General features: G+C 41.6%; 1 protein-coding gene across 15 annotated transcripts in view; it reads right to left on the bottom strand.

The window, feature by feature from the left end:
* Nucleotides 1–17,965, bottom strand: part of GK5 (glycerol kinase 5) — an 83,440-nt gene that overhangs the window by 63,714 nt on the left and 1,761 nt on the right. For 14 of the 15 annotated variants that reach the window (XR_006274439.1, XR_006274438.1, XM_038417443.2 and 11 more), the window contains exons 2-4: nucleotides 10,492–10,585; nucleotides 8,795–8,870; nucleotides 2,916–3,009 (exon numbers count right to left, since the gene is read on the bottom strand). Coding sequence is in view for 13 of the 15 variants with exons in the window: in XM_038417443.2 (XP_038273371.1) it covers nucleotides 2,916–3,009; nucleotides 8,795–8,870; nucleotides 10,492–10,585 (264 nt within the window). In the remaining 2 variants the exon portion in view is untranslated. Of the gene's footprint in view, nucleotides 1–2,915; nucleotides 3,010–8,794; nucleotides 8,871–10,491; nucleotides 10,586–13,222; nucleotides 13,244–13,445; nucleotides 13,615–17,965 lie in introns of those variants that run through there. The other variant, XM_043492883.1, reaches the window with a different exon arrangement.

Raw genomic sequence — 17,965 nt, 5'->3', positions numbered from 1 at the left:
CAGTTCCTCACTGGATTGTGGACCTGGGCTTGGTCCCTCTGGAAGCGATGCAGGTGATGGGGCTGTTTCCGTTGACTGTGAACCACTCTCCACTTGTGCACTATGGGGTATTTCAGGCTCTGGCTGAGCCTCTTGTGTAGGGTTATCTGCTGCTGTTGCCAGTGCAGGCTCGGTGGTGCCCTCTGATGCTGGAGTTGCAGATAGGGTTGCAAGTGCTGGATTCAGTGCTGGCAATGGTTCTGGTGCTGGTTGCTTCGCCAGTTCCGGTTCTGGGACTGGCTTTGGTTGGGTTTCTGCAACTGAATCCACTATGGCTGTTTCAGTCATTGACAGAGGATCCAGTTCCACCACCTCCATCTGAGTCTCTGGTAACACAGACTGGGCCCTGGTGCAAGGCTCAGGAACAAGGATAGGTGTGAAAGTTTGCTTAGTCTGGCTGCGGGTGACCATTCCCACCCTCTTGGCAAGCTTTACATGGTTGGCCATGTCTTCCCCCAGCAGCATGGGAATGGGTAATCATCATAGACTGCAAAAGTCCACATGCCTGACCAGCCCTTGTACTGGACAGGCAACTCGGCTGTAAGCAAATCACCCCCTGAAGGGTTGAATCATCATTTGGGCCTCTGGGTTGATTAAGTTGGGGTCCACTAAGGATTGGTGGATAGCTGACCCCTGCGCTCCAGTGTCCCTCCAAGTGGTGACCTTCTTCCTGCCCACACTCACAGTTTCCCTTCGCTCTGAGGGTATCTGGGAGGCATCTGGGCCTGAGGACCTTTGGTGTGACCCCAGTCCAATGAATCTGTTGGAGTTCTTGGGGTAGTCATCCCCTGGGGCGAGGTGGGTTGCTGGAGAATGGTGTGGTGGGATGATAAGGGGTCTGGGGTTTTCCTTGGGGTGTAGTTTGGGCCTTGGGCTGCCCCCGGTTGTAGAGCGTGGTCTGAGGGTGTCCCTTTCAGTATCTGCTCAAACTGCGAACTGGACTGTTCCTCTCTGCTCCCTCCACCCATTTTTTTTTTCCAGTTTGCTCCTCCCTTCTGGTGGTCTGGGACTGCTTGTATTGATCAGCATAGGAAGCAAGACCTTCTGCCGAGTCCATTTTCTTACCCCATAAATACTATTTTACATCATCACTGGTCATAGTCAAGAACTGCTCCTGTATCATCAAATCACCCATTCCTTCAAAGCTAGTTATACCCCTTTCTTTGATCCATTTATCGAACAGATCCTTCATCTGGTTTACATAAGCCACATTACTTGGTCTAGCCCCTCTAAAGGGCTCTGGATTTTACTCTGTAGGTTTCAGGTGTAACCAAGTCCTTTAATTTATCATAGTTTGAAGCATCATCAATGGGCATCTTACTGATTATGTCCAGAGCTCTGCCAGTCAATTTTGCTACCAACATGGTCATCTTGTGATCATCAGGAATTGCATGGAATGTGCAAAATCTCTCAAAGGTGAGGAAATATTCAGCAATATCACGGGATTCATCATACTGTGGACATAGTTGCTCCCATTTGTGGATTTTTGGGGAAGTGGAGCCAGCAGCTGAAGGATTTTGTCTCTTCAACTCCATAAAAAGCCAGTTCATGCTTCTGGTCCTCCATTGCTCTCCTGAGGGCAGCCTCTTCTCTGGCTCTTTCTGGCTCTATAGCTCTCTTGTGGGCAGCTTCCTCTGCCTCCACAGTTCTCTTGGAGGCAGCCTCTTTGCCTTTCTCTTCTCTTTCAGCAGCTTCTTTCTTGAGTTGTTTTAATTCGATCAGTCTCTTATGTTCCTTTTCTTTCTCTTGTGCCTCCAGTCTGGCTAAATCCAGTTTTTTTCTGGATGCCACTTTGTCATCCTAGCCTTTCTGTGTTTAACTAGCTATACCCGAGAGTCAAAGAGGAAAAAAAAACCAACCCAGCTTATGAATTCCTTTCATATTGTAACTTGACCCCTCTGCCTTCAGGCAGAGGGGAGAAAAAAAAAAAAAAAAACTGCTCTCAGCAAAAACCTGTTTTCAAGCAGCCAAAAGGAAAGAAAAATTTGTCCTTTTAAAATCCTGCTGTGCTTTTGGTTCAAAAATGATCCCACCTCTCTGCCACCATGTCAGGGTTCCCTCCCCACTCTGAACTCAAGGGTATAGATGTGGGGACCCGCATGAAAGACCTCCTAAGCTTATTTCTACTAGCTTAGGTTAAAAACCTCCCCAGGCATAAATTCTCCCCTGTACCTTGGGTTTAAGTAACACTGCCACCACCAAGTGATTTAACAAAGAACCAGGGAAAAGGATCATTTGGAGTTCCTCTTCCACCATGTCAGGGTTCCCTCCCCATGTCTAGGTTACAGATGTGGGGACCTGCATGAAAGACCCCCTAAGCTTATTTCTACCAGCTAAGGTTAAAATCTCCTCCTTAGCACAGGGAAAATTCACAAGCAAAACAAAAGAAACTAATCCGCCTTGCCTGGCTTACCTATACTGGTTGCAATATTGAAGACTTGGATTAGGATGGGTTGGAGAAGATGGATTTCTGTCTGGCCCCTTTCAGTCCCAAGAGAGAATATACACACAAACAAAGAGCACAAAAAAACCCTCCCCCCAAGATTTGAAAGCATCTTCTTTCCCCAATGGTCCTGTTGGTCAGGTGCTAACCCGGTTATCTGAGTTTCTTAACCCCTTACAGGTAAGGAGGAATTATAGGCTACCCTTCACTATATGTTTAGGACACTAGCTTTATAGGTGGATATAGAATGTCAGTGTTTAATTTCTTCGCTTTCGTGTTCTGTCATTTTGTATGCTAACCTTATTATTTTTTGTTTAATGTTGTAAACTACATATGTCATTTATTGAAATTATGTATTAGGGCACTTGCAATATTTATCACACCTAATTTGGGCAAATGAAAACAAAAGCAGTATCTCCATGAGCAGCCTTACCTTCAATATGAGACCCCTGTTCCAGGAATTTACAAGTTCAGCAGCTCTTTGGTCTTGCCAGCTTATAAAATTATGAAATGGTTTTCCTGTCTTCCTGAAAACCAGTAAGAAAATAGGATTTGAACATTTCAATTGGAAGCTATGGCAAGTATATTCCTGAAAAAAAAAATTATATTAAAGTGTTTGAAGAAAGAGAATGTCGGTTAGCAATAATTCCTAAAACAACTGCATAAAATTCTGGTGGGTTTGAGAAATTAACAGGCACTTATATACCATCGTGTGGAGTGAAGTTCTTAGCCAGAACTATAGCTCTGGAAAAAGAAGAAAAAAGAAAAAAAGAAAAACACACTTTTGTAAAGCATAATCAAGAACAACTCAAAAGTTAGGCAGCCATAAAACTGTTCTGAATTCCTTAAAAAAAAAAAAAAAAAAAAAAATGTATCTATACGAACAGCAGGATGTGGCTGATGCTGACTGCTCTGAGGCAGGAGCTGGAGAGTCTGGGGATTTGAATAGCGAACTAAATGAGAGTCAACACTGTGATGTAATTGTGAAGAAAGCTAATATCATTCTGGGGTGTATTAACAGGAGTGCCATATGCAAGACATGGGAGATAACTGTCCCGTTCTACTCATTACTGATGAGCCCTCAGTTGGAGTACTGTGTCCAGTTTTGGGAGCCATACTTTAGGAAAGATGTGGCCAAAATGGAGAGATTCCAGAGGAGAACAACAAAAATGATAAAAGTTTTAGGAAACTTGACCTATGAGGAAAAATTAAAAAACCTGGACATGTTTAGTCTTAAGACAAGAAGACTGAGGGGGGACCTGACAACAGTCTTCAAATAAGCGAAGGGCTATTATAAAGAGGACTGTGATCAATTGTTCTCCATGTCCCTGAAGTAGGACAAGTAGTAATGGGCTTAACCTGAAAGGGTTATTTAGGGCGATTTAGATTAGATATTAGGAAAAACTTTCTAACTATAAGGACAGCTAAGCTCTGGAATAGGCTTCCAAGGAGGTTGGAGGTTTTTTCACTGGAGGTTTTTTCAGAACAAGTTGGGCAAACACTTGGCAGGGATGGTCTAGGTTTACTAGGTCCTGCCTCAGCACAGGAGGCTGAGCTTGATGACTGAGGCCCTTTCCGGCCCTACATTTTGATGATTCTATGATTTCTGTAGTTTCTCCCCCTGCCTATCATATACGCTAACTGTACTTGAAAGCCATGTTGGAGATTTGACATGTACAAATCTGTCAAATGCCAGTCAACTGAGTACCATGGGTGCAAAAAGTGAGAAAATGGGAACAAAGAGGGAAGAGAAAGATAGACCAGATGCAATAAAAACAGAGTAACAAACTGCTCTAGCTTAAAATAAAAATCCACAGCATCTGATCATGATGATGTCCCATAATAATGAACAAAATAAGCTGACTGAGTAACATTTAAAACTTCTCCCTCACAGATTTAAGAAAATACTAGACTGTATTGGATTTACACCTTCTTCCAAAGGAGTCAGATTATAAAAATCAGGTTCAACATATTATCTGTATTATCATAGTGCCTGGAAGCCCCAGGACCAGGACCCCATTGCTAAGTGTTGTGCAAACATAGAATTAAAAAAAAAAAAATAGTCCTTGCCCCAAAGAGTTTACAATCAAAGACTTTGTTTACACTTAAAATGCTGCAGCTGTGCCACTGCAGAGCTTCAGTGACGATGTTATCCATACCAAAGGGAAGGGTTCTCCTATCGGCATAGATAATCCACCTCCCCAAGAGGCAGTAGCTAGGTCAATGGGGTTAGAGCTGAGTGATGTAATTAAACAGGAGTGTGAATTTTCTAGACCCAAGTGACATAGTTATACCAACCTAATTTCCTAGGTGTAGACTAGACTTAAGTATGAGACAAGACAACAGATATAGATGGACAGATGGGAGTGTACAAGGAAACAATTAAATAACAGGATTCCAGAAAGCAAAATAAGGGCACGTATGTGACTCAAATTCTTTGGTCAAAACTCAAATCATCAATCAAGTTGCACCCAGCACAGAGCATAGACTTTAAATCAAATCATCTGATTTTTTTAAATTAATTGATTAAAATCAGATTATGGCTTTACCAAATTAATTTTAAATTTTTTGCTACTGCAACTTTAGATTATTTTTAACTAACTAAATTACGAATGCTGATTTTTTTTTTTTTTTTAAAAGCATCAACTGCTCGGGTCTTTTATTTACAGTTTACAAGACTGCTATAAGCAAAAAAACCAGAACTGAGAACTAATATTGATTCTTGCAAACATGCAAACAGTATGTAATTTTACTCACCTGAATAGTGCAGCTTTTACTGTAGAACTATCTGGCCCTGTACCAACCAGAAAGCTCTATAAACCGACATTTCTAATCTTCATGGAAAGTTCGGGTTTATAGTCCAGTTGGCATGGGGCCGGCAGGTTCCCTACCTGGCTCCATGTGGCTCCCTGGAAGTGGCAACATGTCCCTGCTGCTCCTAGGTGGAGGAACATCCACGAGGGGTTCGGCGTGTGGGAAGAGGTGCGGGTCTGGAGGTTCAGGTGCAGGAGGGGTTTTGGGATGCTGGATCCAGGGGCACTCACTCGGGTGAATTGTCCCTGTTATTCCACAAGTGGTAACCTGTCCCTGCTGTTCCTAGGAGGAGGCATGAGTAAACAGCTCTGCGCACTGCCTCTGCCCACAGATGCCGTCCCCACAACTCCCATTGGCCGCAGTTCCCAGCCAATGGGAGCCACAGACCCAGGGCTCGGGTAAGGGGCAGCACACAGAGCCTCCTGCCACGCCTCCACCTAGGAGAAGCAAGGACAGATCACTGTTTGCATGGAGCCGCCTGAGGTGAGTGCCTCTGGATCCAGCACCCCAAAACCCCTCCCACATCCCAACCCTGACCCCACTCCCGCACCCAAACTCCCTTCCAGAGCCTATACCCCCGCATCCCCTCCCACACCCCAACCCTGCACCCAAACTCTCTCACTCTCAGTTAACTAAAAGAAAAGGAGGTTTAATAATCATATGCCACTGAAAATATAGAAAAGATGGGAACCTGCATCCGATGAAGTGAGCTGTAGCTCACGAAAGCTTATGCTCTAATAAATTTGTTAGTCTCTAAGGTGCCACAAGTACTCCTTTTCTTTTTTCATTGACCTAAGCGTGTGAGCTCAGGCTCTCACCAGAACATAATCATGGGAATGATTCGGCAAGCCATAGCAGGACAAAGTCCCATGGAGGCAATCAACTTGATTCGGCCCCATGTTACGAAGGAAAAATTAGTCCTCTGGCCCTGGCGGAGACTAGTTAACGCTTCGTACAATCACCACCAGCAAAGCTTGCAGTTATTCCTGATAACCGTGGTAGGCAGAGAAATTAGAGTAAGCCATCCAGTAGTCCCACTGGAATCACAGATTAATGATAACTCAGTAATGTATTCCAGAAATCCTAACACTTGGACCTAGCAGAAAGATAATGTGTGGAACACAGTAAATGTAAAGGGGTGTAGGAGAAAAGAAGGTTTAGGCTATATCTGTGAAGACCAAGCATTGGAGGAACACGATGAATGCTTCTTCCCACAACCTGGGAGTAAGTCTCACTGTTCCTTCGATGTTATCCAGGAAAAGGGGTCTGTTTTTATCTATGTTGATAAAGCATGTGTGTGTGTAAGAACGAGAGGCAATATTGTAATGATTAATGGACACTGGATTTAACCTATGGTGCCTTAAGTTAATCACTGTTTCTGTAATGTAACCACTATTGTTAGTTGTGATATTAAGTTTTCTTTGCCTATCTGGGCTGTACAACATGTAAAAGCCTATCCTGAGCTCTACAAGGAGGTTTTCCCTCATTTCACTGGGAATGGGTCTCACTGTCATTAAGGACTTAACTCATCCCACTTACAAACTGAGCTACAAAAGCTCTGAACTTTGGGGGAGAATGGCAAACTCGAGATTCAACACCACAACCAGGAGATCTCTAGGCTAGCAGTTACAGTTAAAAACACAGGTCATCACTCCTGCTGAGAGACTTTGCTTGGGTGGGGCCCCAGTGCAACAGATCTTTTAAATATCATGCTTCACCCCATTGTGGTGATCATCGGTTTCCAAATTATACTAGCAGTTGGTCTGGATCTACTGGTTAGCTGGATCCAGTGACTGATGTGGCAGCTGCAATGGATTGAAGATCAGACCTGGTATCACCGACTAAGGATGTGATGGGGATACTTGCTCAACACAAGCACCCCATCAATGGGAGGACTTGTTAGCTAGCAGCTGTGTTCTTGGGGAACCAGGGTGCAGTACCCAGCCTGTCTGACTCACAAAAGACCTTCCCCCCAACTTCTGCTTGAACCAAAACCGATCAGAAGAAAGATTTACAAAAAGCAATGAAAAGACAGGGAGAGACACACCTAAACCCCTGGGATAAGGATGACAGGATTAAGGAAACTCCCCTAGCCTCATTTGCATCGAAGATGGGACAAGGAGGCATCTCTATTGAGATGGAGAACAGAGATTCCAAGGCAAGAACCACATGGACGAGAAAAGCAGAGTAGCACTGCATGATGAGGAATCTCTGCTCCAGATGTTAATGAACCCATGCCTGCATACACCCAGCTTAGTAGTTATCAGACCAATTCTAGTAATAAATCCTTTATTGGTATCCAAAATAGTAAAGCTCCCTAATTGCATTGTGAGCTCCCTCCAAGGAACTCCACCCAAAGCCATGAATGATCAGCTCCCATGGTCTAGCCTGAACAAAACAACTTTGGTATACTTCCTTGTTTACACATAAACAAATCTAGTATCCTCCTTGAATTGCAGCAGGGAGAAGTAGAGCGCCGTATAAGAACACAAGTGATGCAAGCAATACATTGATAGAAGTACAGAACACCCCCCATCCCAGAAGAGTAACCCTAATAAATGAGCATACCCCAAAGTAAACGGGCAAAGCTGGCAATAGTAATGTATGGGTTACCTAAAATCCAAAAGGTTGATATCCTAAAAGCTGACTGGATAAAGATTAAGTCTTCGGTAATGTAGAACTGTATAAAAGAACATGGTCCCAATCTGGAGAAACACTGGAGTAGAAATTGAAGAATGGGACTGAAGGACCAGACTAAGATCAGAGAAGGCGAGGACTATCATGGAAGGTGGAAGAACTTCCCAGGGCCCCAAAATGTGGTCATTTGGGCCCATTTACCAATTCTATTTCGTCTGTTATTTGTCTGGCATAAATATATGCCAGACACTATAAAGTGACAATAATTCTGTCTGAAATGATTAAGCCTAAATTGGATGCACTTGTGACTCAGTGCCTCAACTTTTACCCCTAACATCTCCAATAGTGATATCTATGCCTGGATTGTGCAGCAATAGTTTTGTTAAGGAGTTACCCTCTCAACAAACACTATTTCTGAAGTGTGATTTTTCCTGTTCTGTTTTCCACAATTAAAGAAGGTTTTGCACTGGCTCTTCACGACATACTAGATGCATCCATCGTTCTTTCACATACATACTCTGTTCTCTAACTCTCTGGAAGAATTGGGTAACAGTCAGGAACACTGCCTACAGAAAGTGAATCACAGTATATGCACTACACAAACATTTGAAACATCAAGCTGTATACATTCCTAAACTGAGTATTGTGTGATTTTATTGCTGTAACTTTTGTCCTTCCCTCGCCTCACCTCCCTTTTTGCTATAGGTTATCTTCACTCTCCGTGCTCATGTAAAGTTAGATTGTAAGCTCTTTAGGGGGTTTTTTTTTTTTTATTTGTTCTGTAAAGTGCTTAAATTTATAGGGCAAAACAATACACTTTTGCAACGTGCATTCATTTTAACCTGCACACACTGTACATACTTGTTCCATGTAATGAAAGTTCCTCTCTGTGTTGAGATGCCAAGACCAGCAATTTGATTCATTTGTAGTCCTGCAGCTAAAAGTAAAAATATATTTTCAAAGTTGAGAAATTACTTTTATGCTAATATTATAACATGACATAAATACCTTATGGAAAGTTAGGAAATTACTCAACAAATGTAATAAATACTGATTTTCGCTCATTGGACAGCTAAACAAGTGACATAACTGCTGAAATAACCAAGTACACAGCACGGATCTGCAGAGCTAGACCAATTTGTTCCAAAATAGTTGGACATATAATCCTGGATTTTACAAAAGCAACATCTGCACATTGGTCCTTTCATTGCCTATATTTTTTATTAGGCAATCCCTGTAGGCCTATTCAGGAAGTATCACGAGGGGAAGACAGATACTGTGCCCGCATGGCAGAAGTAATGAGACTTTCAATAGGGACGTTCTAGATATCTTTGGGAGCATTACATAAGCTAGATGAAAGGCAAGGAAGTCCCATGAATAAACAAAATCACTTGTGTTGCACGGACAATGGAGAGGCTTCACCCTGATAATTTAGGGCTTATTGATATTATTAGTTTGTGGAAGCACTCGGACAGACAAAGTATCCCTGCCCCATGGAGCTCACAAGTCTAAGAAAAAAAAATAAATTTGTGATCTCTGAGCTACAGAAAGGGACTTCAGATAATCATTCAAGCTCAATAAGGCAGAACTCTTTAAAACAAATATTTCTAGAATTAAAAGCAAACATACTAAATGTGGTCTAAAATTTCTATTTTGTAAATGAATACTTTTATAAAATCTTCTAGAAATAGAAATATCTCCACAATTTTCTTTTCTAAATTCCAGTGAAAACAGCTGTTTTAAACAAACTTTTCCTCAGAGTTTAAACCCAAACACTGCAACTTTAATAACCTGAACATGCAACTGACATCACTGATTTTCATTTATGCTGAGAAAAAAAAATCAATACAGAAAGTGAACAAAAAGCATGACTAGCAACATGCAAACTGGATTTTAATATAGGTATTAGTAATGTAAGAAATGTTTTTGTTTACTATATGATTTTTAAGTTGACAATGTCCCTTTACAGTTAAAAAAATTAATTGTAGAATTTCATATTTGCTGAGTGACTTACTAATTTTGTTATGACACCTTTTGCGTAATAACAAAGTTATTTTATTTTAAGTTTAAAATTAATGTTCCAGAAATTATACAAATGTTTAAGGACAAAATTTTGTCTTCACATACCGTGAAGGGAGCTCCGGTTGATTTCAAGGAACTTACATGCAAGATGTCCAAAGGCTGAATTTCACCGGAAGGATATGTTAAGAAATCCCATTTAAACTGAAGGACTATACACAGTGAACCAAAATTAGTACTAATTTGAGAATTTTGTTGCTCTTTGGTAAGTTATTACTGAAAGTTTCATTAAAATAACTAAATAAGGGCCCAACCCTGTAAACACATGCTCATGTGAAAATTTTTGTGCATTAAGTTATTTAGATGCCTAAGGGTTTACAGGATTAGGTAAAGACAGATCTTAAGGTATTTTGTAGTTTCCTATTCAGCAATATTAATATGTTTTCAGCAGATGACGTTGCATAAGTACAAAAATAACTAATATATTAAATGATTTTAGTTAACATCAGCTACTATTATTTGGTTTCATGAATGGTTACCTTGTACTGCCTCTTTTATTACATCTGTGACTTGAGTCCACAGAACTTCAGGATCTAATTCAACCCAGCCAAGATGAGGATGAAGTGTTTCTACCTGTTTACAAGAAGTATAATATTACTATGAGCAATAACAATACTATGAGCGTCCAGGCTCCTGTAGTACACACAAGAGGAACCAGTCTACATCCCTACTGTAACTCCACTGACACACTGGAGGAATAGAGATGGATCTCACCCCTTTACATTTAAAATGTTCCCTTTAATAAGCCCATAGTACAGAAGGGTTCATCCCCAAAGCTTTAACTGGCCTTCCTGCTCACTGAAGTGGAACAAGTAGGCTCATTTAGGTTTCTCTCTTTTTTTTTTTATATTACCAACTTTATTACAATTTTAAGAACATAATATTAATATTTTCTTCTAAAAGTGTTTCAAATATTTTCCAATTGCTTTGATACTTTAGAATTAATACATTATTTCTTGTCTTTTATATCAGTTACAGAAGAAACGCATATGTAATCCAAAAACAAATGGAAAACACATACAAGTAGAACATTCTAAATGAAACGAGAAATTATCTTGCTTAGAAGGAGAAAATCCTGTCCGAACTGTGTTAATGTTTTCAAAGCAGAAAGAGTTCGTTTTTGTTGCACTCCAGCAGGAAGGAAATTCTGCTCAGATAACTGAGAAGGAGGAAGTATAGAAAGGACTTTAATTATAGTCTTAAATCAAAAATTTACATTTGTTTCAAGTTTAACAATTTTTTTGCAGCCACACATATTAAAAGGGATTTTTTATTTTTAAACATCTGCTCATTGATTTTATCATAATTATGTTGTTACTTTACAACTCCCATGTAAAATTAGGAAAAATAGATAACACATGCTTCTATATTTTTTTAGATTGTTACCTTGGATCTTCTATTTTTCCCCTGCAAACAACAATATTCCATATTTTAGACTGATTTAAGCCAACAGGCAGAAAACCATAAATAAAATCAATTATTTTAATTTTGTTTGGTAGTTTTACTTTTTAGTTATTTTCCTAAAGAAAGGTTTATTCTCATTTGTTGGTATACATTGGTACTTCTTTTTGCTAACCAGGATACACTGTATCGGTACACATTTATTTAAACAACTATATAGTTTAACGTACATTTATTTGGATTCTAAATTTAAGTTGGGTTGGTTTTTTTTTATTAGAAATTGGTAAATGACTAAATTTGCAAGGCCTTAATCTCAACTTGATGGCATTTGTTTGTCTGTAACATGATGACTTTTGAACACCACATCCAATGAAATACAACATTTCTGGGAATGAGCCAGGTCTCCATGGGCAGAACCCTATTGATTTTAGGGAAAAAAAATCAGAAAACTGGAATAGTGGAAGTGTGGATCCTCCCATCTAACAGCTTCAAGCACCTCTGTAATCCTCTACATATCAAAGTGCTGGTTGACACCAATTAACGCCTTCCAGCGTAACAATACCTGTCCTCTCAAGAGAGTTTAACAAGCTGATAGCTTGAATGCAGGCTGGTTCCAAGCGGGGGCGAGCAGGGCAGTTGCCCAGTCCACTGACTTCCAGAGGACGCTGGACCATTTTATTTCCCACCCCCCTGACAATTGTGGGGTTACTGAAGAGAATTTCTGCCCTGGCCAGCAAATTGGCTACGGACACTCCTGCCTGAATGACTTATCTCCCAGACAGAAAGAAGAGAAATAATAATGATGGGGGAAAGGGGGCATACTGAGCCATGGAGGAAGGAAGCATGGGGAAGCTTGGGATGGGGGCCACACAGAGCCCCTGCATGGGGCGTGAGGGGGGAGTGGGGACACATACAAAGCCCTGGCATGGGGGCAGAAAGACCCTGGCATGGGGGAAGGGGACACACACAGATCCCTTGGTAGGGCGAGAATGTAAGATCCTGAAATGGGGCTGAAGGGGAAAATGCGGGGTTTGAGGGCAAAGGGGAATGGGGGAACATATTGGCACACAGCCACTGACATGGGAGAAGTGGAGGCAAACAGAACCTCTGTAATGGTACGGGGTGAGAGGAGATGCACGAGTCCCTGAATTTGAGGGAGATAAAAAAAATTGGTGCACACAACTTGTGGGGTGAAACAGAGGAATGCAAGAAGCCCTTGGCGTATGCAATGAGTTTGGCATGATGCTACAAAGTGTGCAACCCCTAGTTTACCTGGTGATGATTAATTTTTTTGATATGATTTGTGTCAAGCTTCATTTGGATAGAAATTGGAATTCACTTAAAATGTACAAAAAATAACATTTTAAAACTGTTTCTGTATCTGCAGAAGCTACTGCTGTCAAAAACTTGTTTAGCACTTCAAACTCTGGTTCCTGGTACTTAGCCAATGACTTCCATCAATTCAGTGGTTTGCCTTTCTTTAAAACTTCAGTAGCAAACATGTACTGCTTACATTTTTTTTATTCAATTTAAAAGATTCTAGAGATTATACTAAATTTAGGCCTTAACAGATTGTCAATTTAAAATTCAAATATAAACAGGTTTATTTTTTAAAAGGAACATGTATTTTTATCAAAAATTTGATTTAAATTTAAAAATCCAATTAAAAAAAAAAGTCTTTAAATCTACCTTGTTCATGGCGTAAGAACAAGAAAGGTTGTGGGGTTTGTTTGTTTTTAGTACTGACAAGAGGAAAAAAAACATGCCTCATGAAATAAATACAAATGACAAACCAAAACCTTTACTTACCATGCGATGAAAGTAACAAACCTTGAGTCTTATAAAAAGAAAAGGAGTACTTGTGGCACCTTAGAGACTAACAAATTTATTAGAGCATAAGCTTTCGTGAGCTACAGCTCACTTCATCGGATGCACGAAAGCTTAGGTTCAAATAAATTTGTTAGTCTCTAAGGTGCCACAAGTACTCCTTTTCTTTTTGCGAATACAGACTAACACGGCTGCTACTCTGAAACTTGAGTCTTATGTCAGTTTTGAATTTTGAACCTTTTCTAAAGGTCTGTATAGCTTAAAAGAAAGACTGCCCATTGCTTTCTACATACAGATTCCAGTCACCGAATTCAGAAGCATGGTACCTGCCAAATACTAAAGTGGTTCCTACAGTCTCCACACACCAAGTGAACAAGTGGTTTAAATACTGAGGGCACGTCTTCACTGGCAACGTTAAAGCGCGGCAGTGCTTTAATGTGGCTTGTGTAGTTGCGGCATAGCACTGGGAGAGAGCTCTCCCAGCGCTCTAAAAAACCCACCTCCACGAGGGGCATAGCTTCTAGGGCTGGTGCACTGTCTATACTGGCACATTACAGTGCTGAAACTTGCAGTGCATGGGGTTTTTCAAACCCCTGAACGAGAAAATTGCAGCGCTGTAAGTGCCAGTGTAGACAAGCCCTGAGGAATGTCTCTGCTGTATTTTTTCCTGTAATGTTCTCCAAAATGAGAAACTTAAAACACTGTTTTGAGCTCAGCATTGCATGTTGAGTTGAGTGCTGTTCCAAATTAGTCCAAACACCTTTGTTGATGTATCTCAATCCTAACTTGCAATAAATCAATGTGTATTGATCTTGTACTGGGTTTAGAAAGCAAAAACATTTTGCCAACCTCTGTAGCAATTCTGTCATGTACACAATTGAGTATGAAGACAAAAAAAACACCAAACTTCTTTGTGAGTCAGTCCCAGTCTGCACTAAAAACAGACATTTTCAAAAATTGCTTAATTCAGCACCATCAAGAGTAGTCTCAAACATTTATTTAAAAAAGCATTTGAAGATAGTTGTAACCAACCTATAATGACTGGTGCACCCATCTACACTGTTTGCTTAAACCAGCTTTAAAAAAAAAAACACAAAAAACACAGAAAACAGGCTTTTTGTAGCCTAGATGTGGGCTTAAAACAGGAACTGATAACCCACTCAAGTGCTGCTGAATTATAACCATGGGAAATTAAAAACAAACTTTAGCACACCATTTTCAACTGCAACACACATGAAAGTGCTTTTATGCTAACTGTTTAACTGAATTACCACCCAACTGTTTCTTCATGTATGATGGGTCACAGATGTTTTAACTGCATTAGAATATAGCTACCAGCTCATCACCTTGAGCTGGACTGCAGAGTTCTCTCTAAGGACTAACAAAAGTTATTTTTAGTGGGTATTAGCCAATTTTGTATGAAAGAAAACCACACCAAAAAAAAAAAAATTTATCAAGAGTCTATAAACTGAACATTAAATAGCAAATCCAATGTCTATACAAAATTTTAATACTAACCAGTCTAACAAAAAAAGCTAACATAATATACATTTTTCTCATCAAGGACAGATAGAATTAGTAGTAAGGTGAACTTCAAATGTGTTAAGTTCTAAAGAAACAGAAGAGATAATTCTATCAGTATATTATTGGTAGAATAAATTAAAAATATAAAAGGTTAAGAGATTCTTGAATCCAAAGTATAGGAATGTTCGAAGGAAACAATACGCAATTTAAAAGGAGTACTTGTGGCACCTTAGAGACCAACAAATTTATTTGAGCATAAGCTTTCGTGAGCTACAGCTCACTTCATCTGTAGCTCACGAAGCTTATGCTCAAATAAATTTGTTAGTCTAAGGTGCCACAAGTACTCCTTTTCTTTTTGTGAATACAGACTAACACGGCTGCTACTCTGAAACCTGTCAATACGCAGTTTGTATGTCTAATGCTGATCTTTGAGCCGTTCCTCTGACCAATATAATATTTCACTTAAATACTTATACTTCACCCCAGCCATGTTCATCATGACATATCTGTACTCAAACTCTACTGTGAAGAAAATATTAAACAGTAGCCACTAATTCAGAGTATAATTTAATTATGCTACTTTGCAGTTATGTAGCACCTTTCATTAAAGGTCAAACCACTTTGCCAACATTAAGCTTTGCAACACAACTCTGATGTAGGCATTATTATACTCATAATGTAGAGAGTTAAACTGAGGGAGAAAAATACTAGAAAACTTGCCCAAAATGAGTTAAAAAAATAATCTTCAGAGTTGAGACCACAACCCAGTGCTCCTAACCCCTAATAATCTCTCTACAACAAGAGCATACTTCTCTCTTCCATCTTCCCAAGAAAAGACCTTTTCATCATCAAAATTAATGTATTTCAGTATATCCACTGGCAAATATAGTAGGATACCCTTGTCCATTCTTGCCCCAGAACTAACATGGCTGGCTGCCCACATTTTGATGTGATAATTACCCAGAAAGTACATAAAAGATTAAAATTACAGTAGTTCGCAGGCCAGGATTTGCTATACTCAATCTTCAACCAATTACTCCTGAAGGAATTCTATGCCAAAAAATTCAAAATTCTGCATATTTTAAATGTGGAGGCTCCAGCATGGTAGTGGGGAGTACAGGCCACTGACTGCATGGAGGTGGGAGATCACCCTGTTGCCTTCCCCCATCCCCGGACACGGACTAGGTCGAGAGTCTGCAACTGACCCTGACACACTGCAAGGGCCAGGCCTTCCCCAGAAACACCCCAGGTTCTGCCCCTCCATACTGTGCACACCAAGATAGCAAGTGAGACAGATAGAGTCTCACACACATGCCCAGCTCTGGCCCCCAAACAAGGTGTGGGACAAGCAGGCTCAGCCAGGCAGAATCCAACTGTGGAGGGGCTTAGTGTGGGGGACATCTAGGTGTGGGGCAATCTAGGTGCGGGTGGCTCACTGGGGGAACTGGATGCACAGGGGCCCATTGGGGGGTTCTGGTGCAAAGGGAATAGGACTCTGCAGGAGTGATCCAGGTGAAGGTGGTTGGGGCACAGTGGGAGGTATTGTTAGAGTGGAAGTCCGGGTGCAGCTGGTTGGGGCCCAGTGGAGTGGGGGTCTGGGTGCAGGGGCTCATCAGGGTTGGGGTTTGAGTGCAAGGGGTGGTCTGGGTGCATGGGTGGTGGACGGGGTCCAGATGCAGGGGGAGAGACTCAGCAGGGATCCCGATGCAAGGAAAGGTGAGGCTTGGCAAGGGGGCCTGGGTGCAGGGGGGTGAGGTTTGGTGGGGTGGGGTTTCAATGCAGGAGGCTAAGTCAGGGGTTTCTGGGTGTGTGCGGGGCCAGGTATAGGGGATCCAGGTGCATGGGGGTTGGGCAGAAAGTGACCCCTCCCCCAGTGGCTGAGGAGTGATGGGGGTAGGAGGCAGGGGAGGTACAGAACTTCCTGCAGCCAGGGGAGGTTTCTAGGGGTGGGTCTAACCCAGCCGCTCCTTGAAGTCGTCCTCCCCAGCCCAGCTGGGACTAGCAGCTGAGCCCGTGCCGGGTACAAGCTACTGGCTGGGGCAGCCCCAGCCTCGCCCTACCAACCTCAGTGATCTACCTATCTGCCAACTCCTCCAGGCGCTCAAAACAATGTGTCCACGCTGCTGCTGGGGAGGGACACGTAACTGCTCACAACTTTCCTTTGCTTCCCTGTCAGAGTGTCATTTTTCTGTGAGGAAGCAAAGAAATCTGTGGGGGACATAAATTCTGCACATGTGCAGCTGTACAGAATTCCCCCAGGAGTAAATATCAAAAGCATTTTGATAAACAGGGGGACCATGGATCAGCCTCCAGTGAACTTGTTTCTAGCCCTGACGGTTAACAGACATGAAAAATAGTTCATTCTGAGAACCATCTTGGTTCTCCCTCACTTGAATTTTTATTTGATTTTAGCACCTATTAGCTCTAAAAAAAGGTTGAGCTAGAAACCAATGCTTTACGCCAGCGTTTCCCAAACTTGGGATGCCGCTTGTTCAGAGAAAGCCCTGGCGGGTCGGGCAGGTTTGTTTACCTGTCGCATCCGCAGGTTCGGCCAATCACGGCTCCCACTGGCCACGGTTCGCCGCTCCAGGACAATGGGGGCTGCGGGAAGCAGTGGCTGGTACGTCTCTCGGCCCATGCCGCTTCCCGCGGCCCCCATTGGCCTGCGGTGGTGAACTGTGGCCAGTGGGAGACGTGATTGGCCAAACCTGCAGACGTGGCAGGTAAACAAACCGGCCCAGCTCACCAGGGGCTTTCCCTGAACAAGCAGTGTCCCAAGTTTGGGAAACACTGCTTTACGCCAATTCACAGATGTGTGTTTGTTTGTTGCACAAAATTCCGGGGCAATTAGATGATTAGAGTGGTTTGAGCAAAAAAAAAAAAAAAAACACCAAATAGCACAGGTGAGCGAGCACAAGTAGGTTTTGCTAGCAAGCAGAGGGAATATAATTATGTTTGGTTAAGGATGACCTAGTAGATTTCTGGTTGGCTTAAAAGTTTTATTTTAATATGTAGTTTAATATGTGTTTCATATGCATGTGGTTTTTATGTGAAGTGCAAAAGATAACTGGATGAGAGTTTATAAACCAAGGGCCTGTCTGCTCTGCATGGATAACACAGAAGGGTGGCCAAACTCACTTACCCTCAAAGCCACATATGATAATCTTCAGAAGTTCAAGAGCTTGGTGTGCCTGCCAGGGC

This window comes from Dermochelys coriacea, chromosome 9 (genome assembly GCF_009764565.3).
Source record: "Dermochelys coriacea isolate rDerCor1 chromosome 9, rDerCor1.pri.v4, whole genome shotgun sequence".
Taxonomy (NCBI): Eukaryota; Metazoa; Chordata; order Testudines; family Dermochelyidae; genus Dermochelys; species Dermochelys coriacea.
Note: the sequence above shows the minus strand (reverse complement) of the source record. Positions and strands in the feature narration are given on the sequence as shown.